Source organism: Euleptes europaea, chromosome 8, assembly GCF_029931775.1.
Source record: "Euleptes europaea isolate rEulEur1 chromosome 8, rEulEur1.hap1, whole genome shotgun sequence".
Taxonomy (NCBI): domain Eukaryota; kingdom Metazoa; phylum Chordata; class Lepidosauria; order Squamata; family Sphaerodactylidae; genus Euleptes; species Euleptes europaea.
The window spans coordinates 18676141-18694132 of record NC_079319.1 but is presented as its reverse complement, the minus strand read 5'-3'; the positions used below and the strand labels follow the sequence as shown (position 1 = coordinate 18694132).

Sequence of the window (17992 nt, the reverse complement as noted above, 5' to 3'; positions counted from 1 at the left end):
TACATAAAACGTGGAAAAGAGAAAAGGACAGAGTTATTTTAAGTTATCAAGATTTTTTTCCATTTCCCTTTTCAGCTGCTGAAAAGGGTTGTTTTCCCTCATATCTTATGAACAACAGGCTGACAATCCACTGGATACATTACACATTAGCCTCAGATACTGGAGTCGAAGGGGGCGATCATTATCATTTTCACTTCTCTGGCTGATCACCCTACAGCACGTTCACCTTACTTTTGGTAGTTAGTACAATACTTCAAATTGTCTCCTGCAACTATTTTTTTTACAATTGAAGGAGAAACTTTGCAGCCTCACACAAGTCAAGGGAGGGGAGGGGGAGTAGAGGGACCATATGGAAGAGTGGTAGGGAGCAATTTGGGGTACATATGCAATAACCTCAGCATTAATTACTTCTGATTCTTATCATTGGCAATATTAAATTATGGCAGAAGGATGTAATTTGCCCCATTGTTTCAATGTATATGCATTGTGTGGAGTGGATGTATCAACATTAGACCTTGTGGTGTGGAAGAATGTGGAAAGTAGGGTTGCCATTTGTCCAGGGGACAGGAAACTCCTGCTCTTGGGTTCCAAGGCCCATCACGACTTTTTGCTACAGTGGGAGCAAGAATGAGAGGCAAGGAGCAGCATTGTGACTTCTGCTTATATCTCGAAATGATGTTGCGATGCTCTAGGAATTCCCAAAATCTCTATGGCTTTTACCATAAAGATTGGGGAATTTGTGGAGCTTCCTGACTTCAGTTCTGAGTATAACCGGAAGTGACATTACACAATGTCACTCAACCTCCCATTTTTGCTTCCACTTTAGTGAAGACAGTGCCTGGCAACCCTAGCTGAAAGGGGAAACAGCAAGCTAAATTAGACTATTTAAACTTTGTGAAAGCTAGTTTGTTGTAGGTGTTAGAGTATGGGACTAGGAATGGAGTTACCAGGGTTCAAATTGCCTCTCTCAGTCTGATCTACCTTACAGGGTTGCTGCAAAGATGCAGTGGAGGAGAAGAACCCAAGTGTGTCCCTCAAACTCCTTGGTGGAACAAAAATGTAAAAAAATAAAGAAGTCTGGTTCTCATCTAAAATCTGTGCTATAAAAGATGGTCCATAAAAGTTTGCACATTACTAGCTATCTCTAATTTTAAAGTAATATGCTTGATGACTAACAGATGAATGTGTGAACTGAATGTGGTGATATATTGGTACTTCTGTAAAAGACTTTCAACAAGCTTAAGTATACATTACCATTTGTGAAATTTCATTTCATACCAACCATTAAGAAAAATATTTTCAGCACCACCCAACCCTTTCCTAGTTTTTGCACACTCAAGTGCCTTCTGAAATGTGTCCTAACAGGAATTATCCTTGGAAAATGTCATTTAGACCTATTTTATTCCTGTTCTGGAGGGGATCTCTGCCTATATCCATTATGGTTATTTTGAGACTGGAGGCAGGGGAACATTGGATACAAATTTGGATATATATTATGAAAACAGACAGCATTATGCAGATCCAAACAAATATATCTTTACCAGTCTAGAGGTTCACGGCCCATATGGAGAAGAATCTTCAGCCTTTCCCCCGTGTCAGTTTTACAACCTGAAATGTACACTATGGTTCTCATCCTAATCGGGCACTGCACACACTAGAATTGAGAAGATCTTGCAGTTCACATGGGATACAGATGAGGTAGGGAGCCCAGACCCAACCAGTGTGCTATGTAATGTGCGAGGTCATAAAAAGCTCACTTTCATTGTTGAATGCTGACAATAAAAACCACAGCTGAACATTTTACTAACTGAGTATTTCTTGGGGAGGGGAATTGGCATAGGAGCTGGCGTGACCCCGCACCCGTGTAAGTGCCCATTTAACCCAGGATAACGGGCACTTACGCCATCCTGGGTGGCACTCACGCTGGCACATGGGAGCCATGGAGCTGTGCTGGCCTCTGCCACCAGTGCAGCCACGCCAGGAGCAAAATCCCAGAAGAGGTAGCAGACGGTGGTGCGAGGGGAGCATTCCTGGGGCATTCCAGGGGGCAGAGCTGATGTTAGTCAGCTTCCAAACTTCTTTCACCCCGGGAACGCCCCCTTGAGCTGTGGAATGGCTGTGCCACCTTTTTCAGTGGCATGGCCTCGCTTTTTGCAGTGGAGCATTCCCCCCACTTTTCCATCCTTTGGTACATCATCTCTTCTTCTTGTGTGTGTGTGTGTGTGTGTGTGTGTGTAAATTCCATTTTAGAGACACTGGGTTGGATCCTCCCTAGCAGAGGTGATTTTATTCAGTGGAAGGAAGCTTTCCCGAGTGCAAGATTCTTCGGAAAATAATTTTTTATCAGGTCAAGGCTCCATTTGTCAGCAGAAAGTGCCTCCGCTAGCAGAACAGACCCATAGGATCCAAACCACTGCTAATTACACCAGCCTCAAATGCACATCAGTCTGCGGATAACCAACTTCCTCAGTCAGCTGCATTCAGGTATGGGAAAGCTGCGGTCCCACCAATTCAGACTACTGGTGCTATTTTAAAGGCAGTCACAGATCTCAGGCCAAGGTAGTATATTACACTGTCCTGTTGTTTGCTTGATCTGAGCTACCACTGTGAGACAAACTGAAATCCTCTAAAGGATTGGCATGGAAGAGGCATAGCAATATCTCATTAGCCTTCATATGTCTCCCACTCTACTGGAATCTATAATCTTTCCCACAGCTAACAAGATTAAAAATAGAAATAGAATTACTGCTTCTACTGCCCTTTCCTTCTCACCGATAGGTACTGTGTAACTAGAAATGGAGCAGGAAGCTATGCTAAACCGTATAAATGTTTATCAAGAAAGCAGAAGCTGCTTTAGTAAAACAACGTTCATTCTTCCAACCTCTTCTGGGATTACATTTCAAATTCAAATGGCAATTTCAAACATAGTTCCGTCTCATGAATTTATCATACCTCACATACTCATAACAAAGATTGTTGTCCAAATTCTACTCCTCTCCACTACTACACACTGTTGAGAGTACTTTTCACCTAACATACATTAGACTCTTTTACTCTGCAGAGCCCTATCCTGCACTGGCTCCAGAAACAACTGTGTTATTGAACGGACCATGACCATTTTTTAAAAGAATGTTTAATCTCTCAGTGTAACTGATTATACATATTGTCCTGTAAAAAGGTAAAGGTCCTCTGTGCAAGCACCGGGTCATTCCTGACCCATGGGGTGACGTCACATCCCAACGTTTACTAGGCAGACATTGTTTATGGGCTGGTTTGCCAGTGCCTTCCCCAGTCATCTTCCCTTTACCCCCAGCAAGCTGGGTACTCATTTTACCGACCTTGGAAGGATGGAAGGCTGAGTCAACCTAGAGCCAGCTACTTGAAACTGACTCCCGTCGGGATCGAACTCAGGTCGTGAGCAGAGTTTGGACTCACTCCTTAAACCCTACTTTCCCAGGCTCTTCCCTCAAATCTCCAGGTATTTCTGAACCCAAAGTTGGCAAACCTGTCTACCACTGAGACATGGCCCTATCCTCAACTCCTCTAACACTGGTTCTTTCCTCTGGTTCAAAGTGTCTTCTACCAATGCAAGAGGTCTTCTGTCATTAGAATATAACCCACTATATTTACAGCAAAGCAGTTTTTTCAATATGAAGTTAAACAGGCAATGTTGGTGAGCTTCCTTCTGTATTACAAGTCTGGCACCTGGCTGGTTGCTGCATATAACAGTAAAAGCAATATCGCCGGGAAGAAAATGAAAATTTGGTTCTGCTATTGCTAGCCATCACTGGTATTACTGCACAAACACTTGAAGCAAATATACAGGTAGCTACATTATTTACCTTGTCCTGAAGTTCGTAGGATGAGGATGCCCATCATATAATGATAAATAATCATATTCTTCTTCTAGAGCAAAAGACTGAAATACTATCTGTATTCTGTTTCTTTCTTCTGCAATTATTACCCACGTACAGTTTGCACCATTTGGATATCCATATGGGAAGCCGGGGCTTTCTATTGTACCATTAAGTCCTTTTAAAGTTCCACCACACGTATAAATAAATCCTGAAAAAACAAACAAAACAAAGAGTAAATTAGAAAGGTACAAATGTAAATATACCAAGCATGTAAAGGCATGAATGAAATACAGTGTCCCAATTCACATTTCCTTTCCAATACAGATGCCCCTTCTGTTTAGCACAGGTCAATCAAGAGGTTTTTACCCATATATAACAGCAAAATAGGAGGCATTAAAACATAACAATAAGCACAATATAAAAAAGAACAACAACAACACAACTTACTCCAGTTTATTGATTTGACTATTGGCCGCATGCCTCCCCCTCCAGTACTGGATAGCCAATCCAAATATTGTAATGCAAGGCTACAGTGAGGGTTGTTTTGACTACAACTGTGGTATAATGTTAGAGCTTTGGGCTAGACATGGGGAGAGCTGGCTTCAAATGCCAGCTCAGGGCAAGACAAAGCATATACTGGGAGTTTCATGTTCTGTTTAGCTCAACAGGGCAAAAGTCTGGGGCCACTGCAGGCTGGGAAAATGGTGTGGGGAAGGCTTGAGACATTCCTCCCAGTGTGCCATGGGAATGATCTAAATCGGATCCCTGTGAGCTATCAAGTAAAGTTCTAAACATGGAACCCCCATCACACATCTGGCTTGGCTCCAAGCCATGAAGATCACTGGGTGATAGGGTTGCCAGATCGCTCTTCGCCAGTGGTAGGAGGTTTTGGGGGTGGGGTCTGAGGAGGGGAGGGTTTAGGGAGGGGAGGTACTTCAATGTAGGGTTGCCAACCTCCAGGTACTAGCTGGAGATCTCTTGCTATTACAGCTGCTCTCCAGCCTACAGAGATCAGTTCACCTGGAGAAAATGGCAGCTTGGGCAATTGGACTCAATGGCATTGAAGCCCCTCCTCTCCTCAAACCCCGCCATCCTCAGACTTCACCCCAGAAACCTCCCACTGGAGGCAAAGAAGGACGTGGCAACCCTACTTCATTGCCATAGTATCCAATTGCCAAAGTGGCCATTTTCTCCAGGTGAATTGATCTCTATGGGCTGGAGATGTCGTAATAGCAGGAGATATCCAGCTAGTACCTGGAGCTTGGCAACCCTACTGGGTAATCCTAGGCTAGCTCTGTCTCTAGTTCACAGAGTCATTGTGAGAGTAATATGGGGGACAAGAGAATCATCTATGCTGTCCTGAGCTCCATGGAGGAAGAGAGGGATAAATATGTGAAGCTGACAGAAAGGACTGCTTATAGCCATAACATAACATTTGCTTTCCCTGGACTATGTTTAGGAATGGATAAGGCTGCTGCTCTACCCATACATGTATTATTGGACAAAACAAGGGCTTGGATCCGGGCAAAATTTTCTGCAAACAGGAGCAATTCTATCCACAGACTACTACTTCCTCTCCTCCCCCTGCAGCCCAAAATGCTTCCCCCAAATGCTGCTTCTGGGTGTTGGAGGATGCCAATAATAGCTTGGGGGGGGGGGAAGAGTCTAAGGTTTGTCACAGGTAGGTGGGATCAGCAAAACTGCCTTTCCTTCTGTCTGTGAAATCTTAGGCAAGACCCAAGCTTAGGTCTTTCTTGCCCTTGCAGATCAAACCGAATATTCTGTCTTCATTCTGCCATGCATTTATCTAATTTTGATTTAAAGGGAACACTTTTTTTGGGGGGGGGATTCCAGTCCCAAATGGAACTTGAAAACCAATGGCTCTCATTTCCCTGTTGATTTAAGATCAGGATGTTGCATTGAGCGAGTCTCCCTGGCCTGCACAATTTAAGTTCTGACTGAAGCCAACCGTCTCTTTTCTGCATTCATCTGTGAAGGTTAGCAAGCACACTACATCTGTTTTTCCCCTTCGTAACTCTAACACTTTGAAAACTATTTTCTTCCAGTCCTGTTGGCATGATGAGCTGAGCTCCACTGGGGTTTATACCTTAAGTCCACTTCAAAAACACAGGTTAGAGCAGAATGCTGTGACCTAGTTGTTAAACAGAGTTTCCCAAGTAGAAAGTGGAGCACATTACACCAGTGAACGCTGGATACTAATAGGTTTCTTGAAGTGCTATTATTAAGGAGTAAAACCCTAAACAGTTTGAAACCTGATTGCCAAAGAGATTGCCCTTTTCTTCATGCAGTACCCCTGCAGTCAAGGTAAACAATTATTAACTCTTAGGACAAGGAAAAGACTGTAGAGTTTTTTACTAGGAGTCGATCCTTGACATTGCAACTTGGCTCCCATCTGGTTGATCCACTACATACATAATTTACAAAGCCACCTCTGTATGATATATAAATCCCTTGATTGGATTTCTTACTCATTATTATAGAGCATTTCAAACTGGAAAAACAGATACTGCATCATTAAATAGCACAGGCTAAGCTTTCCTGCCACTTCACATCTTTTAGAGCATAATACTTTTCAATAGAAATTTGTGTGTTAATTGTTTATTATTTATATACACAATTTATATCATGCCTATCCACTCAATCAGGGCCACTAAGGTTGTTGACAAGAAAAAGCAAAATATTATAAAAGAAATAGCATAATAAAAACCCCAGAAGTTGTTTTGAAAGGGGGGGGCTTCAAGTATGGGCAACCCCCTAGGGTTTTAAAGGAAAGAGGTGGTTTGTCATTGCATGCCTCTGCGTGGCAACCCCAGATTTCCTTAGTGGTCTCCCATCCAAGTGCTAATCAGGGCTAACCCTGCTTAGCTTCCAAGATCTGGCAAGTTTGGGCGAGCCTTGGATATCCATGTCAAGACAAAAAGTAAGATGTAGGGAACCAAGAAGGTTGACTAAAAACCTAATAATAGACAAAATAACAATGGGTTACATACAAAACATTAACAAAGCTTTAATACATCACAGTGTATTAAAGCCATTTTCTCCAGGTGAACTGATCTCTGTCACCCGGAGGTCAGATGTAATAGTGGGAGATCTCCAGCTACCACCTAGAGGATAGTAACCCTAGAGAAGCTGACCTAACAACTGGAGCCAATTTTTGTTATGACACAGAATATTGCTTGCGCCAAATGTCTACAATCTGATAGAGAATTTGTTGATAAGCATATTCCAGAAGCAAGTGCAGAGCCCAAAGAATGCTAAACAACAAATTCCAATATTACACCATCCAAGGGAGAAGTGTCTCCCAAATTACAGCAGATAATATAAATAGGATATAAAAAGACCAGCAGAATTCTCCAGCATTCACTCTACCGGTTGATAGATCCACACTTATGCAGAATAAACTTCAATTTGCATAATTGTCCTCTGCATTTCATTAGATCTAACTGTAGAAGGAAACGTTGGACTTGGTGGTGCTAAAAGAAAACAACCCGTGATGCTGATGTGAGGAATTTAATTGACAACGCATTAACAGATGCCAGCGCACCACTGGATAATATGTAAGTGTTGCAACAGATGGAGCATAAGCAATGGTGAGAAGAAAGGCAGACCTTATTGACCTCTTGAAAACTCATCTCAAATGTTCTGAGTTTCTTCCTGCTCATTACATCATCCATCATGAATATCTTGTTGGCAAAGGCTTCAAGTATATCAGAGTTATGAAATCAATTCTGGCAACTGTCAATTTATCTGCTTGAACAGAAACACTTATCAGTTCAAAGATTTCATTGAAAAGCTAGATCTGGAAGACAAAAGTTCTCTTTTCTCTTTCTACTGTGTTGTGAGGCAGTTGTCAGCGAACTATGTCGTGAATAAGTTTGTCAAACTGTTGAAGCCTATTAGTACTTTCCTTAACGCAGAGGACAAATTGTACAATAAAATGAAGAATGGATGCTGTAACTGGAAGTTAGTGAGAGCTAGCGTGGTATAGTGGTTAAGAGTGGTGATCTGGAGTGGTGGACTCTAATCTGGAGAACCGGGTTTTATTCCTCACTCCTCTTTATGAGTGGCGGATGCTAATCTGGTGGGGTTGGTTTCCCCACTCCTACACATGAAGCCTGCTGGATTACCTTGGGCTAGTCACAGCTCTCTTAGAGCTCTCTCAGCCCCACCTACCTCACAGGGTGTCTGCTGTGGGGAGGGGAAGGGAAGGTGATTGTAAGCCGGTTTGATTCTTCCTTAAGTGGTAGAGAAAGTTGGCATATAAAAACCAACTCTTCTCCTCCTTTTTCTCCTTCTTCTGATATTATGCAGCGGCTGCAAACTCTCAATTTGGTATTCCATGGGAAGGATGAAATTATTTTTGCCCTTAAACAGACAATCTTCAGCTTCCAGAATAAGGTAACGCAGGGGTCCCCAATGTGGTGCCTGTGGGCACTATGGCACCTGCCAACTCTTTTTAGGAAGTAGGTGGGGCCAGGTAGGACTTTTGCCCAGCAAGGTTTCTGTTTGACTATTGGATATTTCATTCGCTTTGCCTTTTTTTATTGTTGCTTTGGCAACAGCTGCCACCACAGCACAAGGATCTACACTGTATTACTGTATTAGCTGTGGCAATCATTTTGTGGCTTACTCCACCTCCTGTGGCAGCAATTTTGTTGTTGCACCCACCATGCCGTGTCATAATTCCAAATGTGCCTGCAGGTTCAAAAAGGTGGAGGACCCCTTCTGCAAAGTGACATGGCATTTGGTATCCATAGACTTCTTGCTCCTTTTCCAGAAGAGATAACCATGCTTCCTCAATGTTAAGTGGCAAATTAAAAATTTAAGGAATTCAAGTGTAAATTGCAAAGACTGCTTTCTGGACAGGTTGAAGACTTTCAGATGTGAACATCTGCTTTGCCTTTCTTGTAAACTCATTTATGATTGCTCTAAGTGTTAACAGCGGAGTTCCAGAGAAACTGTAAGGAGAAAATTACCCTCAACTGAAAAAAAAAAAAAAACTTATTTCAAGTTTTGGCACAATCCTGTCAATAACTGTACTGTGTGATGAAGTTTGTAAAATCTATACACTTACAAACAACAAAGTTCGTGGCCATTTTCTCCAGGAGAACTGATCTCTGTCAGTTGGAGATCAGTTGTAATAGCAGGAGATCTCCAGCCACCACCTGGAGATTGGCAATCCTATAAATATTGTACTTCTGTAACCCCATGACCCATGACTCCAGAACAGCCGATTTGCTCCACAATCTTGAAGAGCAAGTCATGACAGAACCAACACATGAACACATGAAAAAGGTCACAGCTTGGGGTAGAGCGACCCTGTTTCTTCCATTCCACTGAGCAAAGTTTATTCATTCATTCATTCATTTATTAAAATATTTATACCCTACCTTTCATTTTGGCTCAGGTTTAACACTTCGTCCTGTGTTCCTCTAACTTAAGTGGCTATTTCTGTAATCCTAGCCCTATTACATTGCTTATTGGAGGTCTCATCCTATTGATAGCATTAACAAGCTACATAATCTGTCTTGAGTCTCAGTGAGAAAAGTGGATTATAAATAAAGTAAGTAAATAAATATCTAATAAAAGTTTGACAGTATAACTCGTTTTCGTAGGCCTGGCTCAAATCGGGCTCCCTGCTTCAATGGTTTTCACCAAAAGAAAGAGATCATCTGGGCACATTTTCTACTACACTACCCCCTTTTTACAACATGCTGTGCATTTGTATTCCGTACGTAAATGGTTCAACACTCGTTGTGTTATCAGATTTTGGAGTGGACTGCATTGTGTGCATTACAAGTTCCTATGGACTACCTCACAAGAACCGTCCCCCATATCAGTGCAGCCTATTCAGTCACCACAAAAATGCTTCCTGTTTCCCCTCTCTGGTACCTCACTGTTCAATCCCCAATGAAAAATTATCTGTTGTTATTTATTATTTAAAACTGACTGAATTAGTTAACTCCATAAAAAGCCTCTGGGACATGCTCGGTTCAGATATCACTTCTCAGAATGAAGTTTAAATTACTCATGAAGAATAACTTTAATTATTTACATGCCCTGTGCCTCAGAGTCCTGGATAGAAATCTCTGATTTTGACAGACAAGTGGGCTCCAAGTTTTTGTTTTTTTAAAAATTATTATTTTAAAGGAAGCTAGTGGACTCTTCTGTATATGGCCTTTTGTCTATGGTGTTTCTGCTGGATAAGCTTAACAGGCATCAAACACTGCTTGCGGGCTGTTACTCCCAAAACCCAATTGATTCTCGCTTGTGAATCTGCGGAGCTCCCGTTCCAAAGGTTCTGTCTCATTGCCTTCTCTCTTGTCCCCGCTTACAAAGAGCTTAGAACCAAATTTCTTACAGCGTTTAAGAAGGACTTAAACTTTCCCTCCGATAGGGTTGCCAAGCTCCAGGCACTAGCTGGAGATCTCCGGCTATTACGCCTGATCTCCAGCCGATACAGATCAGTTCACCTGGAGAAAAGGGCCGCTTTGGCAATCGGACTCTGTGGCATTGATGCCCCTCCCCAAACCCCGCCCTCCACAGGCTCCGCCCCCAAAATCTCCCACCGATGGTGAAGAGGGACCTGGCAACCCTACCCTCCAAAACAGAGGAGCTGATTTTTCTTCTCTCAGATACTGACCTGTTCGCCTCATATAGAGTACTGTCGTTTGTCTCAGCAGCCAAGAAAATACAGAGCAGAGTTATATCTGTAGGGTGAGGTGTTTTTAACTTGATAAGCACTTTTAGGTTGGGTTGTTTTAACAATGCTGTTTATGATTCATCTTTGATGTTCTCTGTGACTGATTGTAAACGGCCTTTGGCCACATACATTAAATGCTACTACTACTGACCTCAAACATGTCCCAGTTCACAGCTAGTTAAATCCTCTAAACACTACAAAATATTGACTAGCTATAACCTTTCCTGACTTCCCACCTCCCCCCCCCCCAAAAAAAATAGAAACAGAAGAATGATTTATTTTTTAAAAAATCTTGGTTCGGAAGTATTCAGTGGTGGGTGGGATCCAAGCATCTGTAAGATCTCTTGTAAGATGGAGAGCAGAAGAGGAAAAACAAACAAAAATGGTGGTCCTTATATTAGCAAAGCTGGAGATTAATTTTAGAAGATACAGTGTTCTCCTCCGTACAAGGGCCCCATGTGTTCCAATTAGTGCTGAAGACAGATCCAGATAACTGCTGGCTTTTATCTTTTCAAAGGGCAAGCAGCCAGCATTCCCTTATCCCTCCATTCTTTGCTGCAGCTTGGGGTATTTTTGTTCCACCAAGGGACAAGCAAAATGTCTACTGATTTCTGGCTGATTTGCTGTAGATCCTCAAAGGCTATCGACTCTTATTCCTCAGCCAATATATTTCAGGCTGATTGGTTGGCTGAGCAGAGGAACGGCTATGCACGTGGTAATCCCTATCTTCAAGTGCTCGTTTCTCTTGACGATCTTTTTAAAATGTGTTTTCCCCCACACAATTTCTTTTGCTCCTCTTACAGGATATCCCCTTCCTGGGGCTTGACCATTACAGCTATGCGTGTGTGTTAAGTGCCGTCAAGTCGCTTCTGACTCATGGTGACCCTATGAAACAATGTCCTCCAAAACGTCCTATCTTTAACAGCCTTGCTCAGGTCTTGCAAATTGAGGGCCGTGTAGGGTTGCCAGGTCCCTCTTCACAACCGGTGGGAGGTTTTTGGGGTGGAGCCTGAGGAGGGTGGGGTTTGGGGAAGAGAGGGACTTCTTTGCTATAGAGTCCAATTGCTAAAGTGGCCCTTGCACAATAAAAAGCTCCTGCATGTGAAAAGCTAGACTTGTTATCTTTCTAACACCTAACTGCCCAAATCCCTGCCATGCTTGTTTTCCAAGGGCAGGGAGTCCTAACTTTCCCCCCCCCCCAACCCTTGAGAAAGGAAAGAGAAAATAAAACAAAGCAAACATTCTGCAAAGCCACCCAGAACAGCATAGGCAAGCTGAACAATGATATGCAAATTCATTTTATTTCCATAATCCATTCTGAAAGCAGATTTTGGCAGTTTCTATTTTTAGAATAATACAGGGTGTTTTAGCACAGATTTCTAGGCTTTCCTTGCTTTAAATGCTTCAGACTTCCATGCATTGCCATTGAAGGAAAATTGGAGTCTAGTACATGTAGCAAAAGCTCCATTTTGGTTTCAGTGGTCAAGAATTGGGGGTAGGGAGAGCAATTTCAGTGAAGGGGTAAAGGCTTGCTCTTGGGAAAATGGTGCACGTGAAAAGATATATTGTGAGGTGTGTTTTTTTTTTTCCAGTTGTAAATACAGAAGTTTCAAAGAATAATTGCATGTGACCTGAACCATGGAGAACATGGACCCCACCCATCAACCAGCTGGGAGAAAAAAAATCCATATCAGATTTGCTTTGTTCACATCAAACAGCCAAACCATGGTTTCCAGATTTTGAGCTTGGCTTCCCTTCCCAATTTTTAGCAAATACTCATTTGCTTAGAAGCCAGAGTTGCAAACCACGGTCTATATCAGTACATTTTCAGTTCTGGTTTCTAGGATTATGGTTTAGATAGCTGCCAAAAAAGAAGAAACGAGGGAGTGTATCCAGGTGCACAAGGGGAGAGGAGACGAAGTGGGGAAAGCCACATCACTTTCTAGATCAGGAGTGTCAAACATGAGGCCCAAGGGCCAGTTCTGGCCTCTTGAGAGCTATTATCCAGCCTGCAAGCCAGCCAAGGAAGCCAACACCCCACACACACTCTCAATCTGACTGGTGAGGCATGGCCTGGCTCGACCAAGTGACGTTTATGTCATATCTAACCCTCATAATAATTGAGTGACACCCCTGTTCTAGTTCCTCCAAATTATGATTTGGAACAGGGGACCGCAACATGATGCCCATGGGCACAATAGTTCCCACCAAATGATTTTAGAAAGTGAGCTAGATGGGGCTTTTGCACAGCAGATACCCTGTGAGTTAGGTAGGGCTGAGAGAGCTATAAGAGAGCTGTGACTAACCCAAAGACACCCATCTGGCTTCGTATGTAGGAATGGGGGAACCAACTCAGTTCACCAGATTAGAGTCCACCGCTCCTAACCACTGCTCTTAACCACTACACCATGCTGGAAATCCCATACAAATGTGCTCAGAGATGGAACTCCATAAACTTGGGAAACGAATCGCACGCACAATGCTGTCAAAGTACAAAAGGTATCGCAATGCAGACGGGACATTTCAAAAAATTCCTTAAAGTGGCCACATTGCCATTTCATATCACTTTCATATGTCTTGACTATTACGAGGATCGTCAAACACTACTGGGTTCAGTTGCAGTTAAGTTGAGAAGGTACAGGCGAGCCGCCTCCTAAGGCTTTTCCCTGTACGCTAAAAAACAAAAAAAGCCATTTCGTTGATTTTTTTTGTTAAACGGGGCCTTTTGCCCCATAGAGAACAGTGGGGCTGTGCATGCTAAAAAGCAGGTGCAGCAACGCTGTTCCCGGCGCTGGCATAATGGGGCAAAAGGGGAGAGGAAGCTGCCTACCGGTGGCTCCTCCCCTTGGCCCACCCCAAAAACACCCCCCCTGGCAGCACGGCAATTCTTCGCCGTGGCCTGCACCGTAGAGAGCCCACACCAGCAGAGGGGCTAGGTGCTGCTCCGCCGCCAGCGTAAGTGCGTCTTGTTGCGTGATTAGACACACTTACACTGGCGGCGAGGTCATGCCTCCTCCTAAGATGACTTCCCCCCCCCCAAGAATGCAAGGAAAGTGTAGGATATCACTTCCTTAGAAACGTGTGTGGGTTTTTTCCATTGATATGTCAGACAAAGCAAACGTTCAGTACACCAAAAAGTCATCTTGTAGTGACTATATGCCAATACAACATGATCAGCTGTACCTCTGATGATAACCAAGCGTTGCTCAGCACATCATTAAAACGTATGGCTCTAAACAAAGGGGGTAATGCATTAGCTACCTTCTGCATGGAGTGCATCTGCTTGTCAGGTGGCGGCACTATTTTATTCATTCATTTATTGGATTTGTATTCTGCTTTTTTAAAAACCAGAGTCAGCAAAGCAGCTCACAGACATTCATAGAAAGACAAAATTCCACCCAAAACAAAATAAGCACACCCTTCAATTTAAAAAAAAATGCTATAAAACTAATTGTGATAGGAGATGTGGGTGAGGGGAGGAAAGAGATTTAAGTAGACATTAAAATGCTAAAATATTGAATTCAAAAGTAGCAAAGTCTGAGCTGATCCCAGCATGGATGTTGGAGGAAGTCTGCCTACCTGCTGGGTTGGAGGGGGCGAGGAGCACTTCAACAGAAAAGAAGGGGAGGATTTAGTCAACGAATTTATCAGCTAATCAGCTGAAAAACCCAGTGATGAATCATTTAAAGTGCCTTTAATTCAGCCACCTCGACCACTCTAGGGAAACAGACACATCAATCCTTTTGCAACTATGAGGAGCTTCGAGTGGCCCATTCAGAGCAGTGAATTCCTGAGGCTACCCCTCATGCCATTCCACTAGATGTCTTGTAGCCATCCACCTTTTCAGCAAGGAGGTTCTTCATGGAATGAGGAGTGATATACCAAGGGAGCTGTTGTATACTTCATAGCCATCTCATAAGACAGCTGACGGAGGCATCTTCGAGTGACAGCAATACACCAAGCAGGTTACAATGTTGAACGACTATGAATATTCAGAATCAGACACACAATATCTGAACAAGATTCCCGACAGCAAATGCCAATCTTAAGGCTTTCTTGTGTTCCCTTATCATGATTATGTGGGTTCCCAGTAATTCTTAAACAGCATTGTGAGATGGAGAAGAATTATTATCCCCACTAGATCAGTTTACCCCACTAGATCAGTTTACCTGGAGAAAGTGGCCACTTTGGCAATTGGACTCTATGGCATTGAAGTCCCTCCCCTCCCCAAACCCCACCCTCCTCAGGCTCTGCCCCCAAAATCTCCCACCAGTTGTGAAGAGGGACCTGGCAACCCTATGCTGCTAACTACTACACCATATTGGAGAAGAGAATGTCACCAAAGCATATAACACCCCCCATTTTGCAAAGCCTGTAAGGCAAAAATGGTTTCTTGAATACAGTGACAACATTGATTGTTACTTTGTTTGTTATATTGTTGTATTGGTTTTACCTTCTGAGTAACCTCAGGCAGATTTCTACAAAGGCAACATAAATTCTCTAATAAATAAATAAAATAGTGGAAGAAAGCCATATGTCATCAAAGAAAGGTTGTTCCAGTTCTATAGCTCGGTTTTGAAGGACATTAATTCATATGGTCACCATAAGTCAGAAACAATTTGACGGCACTTAACGCGCACACACACATGTGCGCGAGCTCAGTTACCTTGTCGTAGAGCTTTGTGGTGATTCATCCGAAAGTTAAAGATAAAAAGATAACCACAGGGCAGTGAGTCAGTACTGTGAGGGTGCCGTCTCAAATTATTCTTTCAAATTTGTGTTGGAGATACTAGGAGGAAAGAAATTGTCCGCAGCCCAAGGATGCAGGACAGAAATGCAGACCGTTTATTTGTTGAAATAAGCAGAAACTGTTTGGTAACTTTTCACACCTCAAAAGCAACGCTAATGCAGGATTAAGTTTTAATCCTAAAATTTGGCGGCATGCATAGCAAACTCGTTCACTTGCTGTTATGTAACTGCTTCGTTAGACCTTGGCCTGTAAATCTTTAATGAGATTTACACAGATATTTTGTTACTGACGATAAAGCATCCACCAAATACATCCAGATTCCAGAAGCAGTATCAGAGAGCTGGTGAATGACAGGATTTTGCAGTGCAGTGAGTTATGTTAGCAAGTTAATTTTTTTTTAAATCACCCAGGACTGGGGGTGGGGTTTGCAACTAATCCCCTCCAAAGCGTCATGGAGCTACACGGTCTCAGCGAAGGAAAGCTGCAACAAGATTAAACTAGCAGGAAAAGAAAAAAATAATAAAGTTCCTGTAACTACTCAAGTATAAGCTAGCTATGATCAAAAAAATAGCAGGAGCGGCTTGAAGCGAGCTTCAGTGAGATTAGACAATATCTTGGTACTAGAAAACCCTGCAAAAACAGAGAAGATACTACTTCGTGTTTCAGCTGCAGATTCTCAATGCGATCAAGTTTTCTGTAACCTCTGCTTCCTATGACCATGGTGATTGGGAACCATTACGAAGACATCAGATTTGTATCAGCTACCGAGTAACCTTTTTAAAAAAGTCCTGTAATGACAATGCAAAGTAAAACCATCCTCCCCCAATCTAGTTTGGGGGGTCCACTCCCTGGCCAGTAGGGTTTCCAGGTCCCTCTTTGCCACCAGCGGGAGATTTTCAGGGCAGAGCCTGAGGAGGGCGGGGTTTGGGGAGGGGAGGGACTTCAATGCCATAGAGTCCAATGGCCAAAGCGGCCGTTTTCTCCAGGGGAACTGATCTCTATCGGCTGGAGATCAGTTGTAATAGCAAGAGATCTCCAGCTATTACCTCAGCTGAGAGGGGTGTGTGGCAAGGTGCTTGGCCACAGCCTCCCGGTCCAAACTGAAGACGGGCAGGCCCCAACAAACAGCTGAGCTGCAGCCTCAGCTCAGCTGAGAGAGAGGGAGGGGCTTGCCCCGGGTGCAAGGAGAGGGAGGGCGCCAGCGCAGGCTTGGGGAGCATGGGCTTGGGGAGAAGGAGCACCGCCCTCAGTGCCCTCACCACGGCAACACGGCACAGCCCTAGGCAGACATGACAGGTCCACGCATGCCCACAGAGAGGGCTTGATGTGCTGGCTGCGGCACGCGTGCCATAGGTTCACCAACATGGACATAGACCCAAAGCAACTAAGGTTGTTTGTCCAATTGAGGAATGTGCTTAAATGGCAAAGTGGAATCATTACATGCACCCCCAGATTCACCTATCTGTGTGTAACCTCTATTAATATGGGCAGGGTACATTCAGAGACTTATTAAAGACCATGTGACAAAATTACAGAAACATATAAAGAATAAATGTATGTATATGGATTCTCTACAAGGAACAGTTGAGTTCCTCTTTCTTTTTAGAGTCCACAATCTGTGCTGCTTGCTGAAGTATCCTAAGGCAGGTGAAACTTCAACTTGGAAGTGCTCTGCTACTAGGGTTGCCACCAACTCTGGGTTGGGAAATTCCTGGAGATTTTTGGGGTGGAGCCTGAGGAGGGTGGGGTTTGGGGAGGGGAGTGGCTTCAGTGGAATATACTGCCATAGAGTCCAACTTCCAAAGTGGCCATTTTCTCCAGGTGAAATGATCTCTGCTGCCTAGAGATGAGTTGTAATAGCGGGAGATCTCCAGCTACCACCTGGAGATTGGCAACCCTATCTGCTACATACACCCAAAATAAAACCCTTTTGCAGAACAACAAAACTAAGAATACAAACACAATACTACCCCTACAAAATTAAACTTTGAAAAACTCTCTTCACTTCACATTGACCTGGTTCAACGTGTACAGAGCTGATAAGATATCCCTAGAGCTGCCTCAGATAACATCCCAAGGTTCTCCTCAATCTCTGGAGCAGCTCCATTCCACTACTCCTGCCTTTCCTGACGTCATAAATGGCAAACCACTCTGCTAATTGTTGATACAATGGTTACCATGTGTTCAGCTTAGGGTTGCCAACCTCCAGGTAATAGCTGGAGATCTCCTGCTATTACAACTGATCTCCAGCCAATAGATATCAATTCACTTGGAGAAAATGGCTGCTTTGACAATAGGGCTCTATGGAATTGAAGTCCCTCCCCTCCCCAAATCCTACCCTCCTTGGGCTCCACTCAAAAAACCTCCCACCTGACGAAGAGGGACCTGGCAACCCTAGGTCAACTGAATGCTGGCACAAGGCCTAGATGCATATGACGGCACTAGGGCTGACAACTATGGGTTGGAAAATTACTGACAATTTTAGGGTGGCACCTGGGGAGAGCAGGGTTTGGGGAGGGGGAAAGCTCAGCAGGGCATAATGCTATGGAGCCCGCCCTCCAAAGAAGCCATTTTCTGCAGAGGAACAGATCTCTGTAGTCCAGAGAACAGTTGTAATTCTGGGAGATCGCTAGGCCCCACATGGAGTTTGGCAAGCCTAGC

General features: G+C 43.6%; 1 protein-coding gene across 1 annotated transcript in view; it reads right to left on the bottom strand.

The window, feature by feature from the left end:
* CSMD3 (CUB and Sushi multiple domains 3) overlaps positions 1 to 17992 on the bottom strand; it is a 712581-nt gene that overhangs the window by 577417 nt on the left and 117172 nt on the right. Inside the window, exon 2 of the mRNA XM_056854045.1 lies at positions 3843 to 4065. Within this exon, the coding sequence (XP_056710023.1) occupies positions 3843 to 4065 (223 nt within the window). The remainder of the gene's footprint in view (positions 1 to 3842; positions 4066 to 17992) is intronic.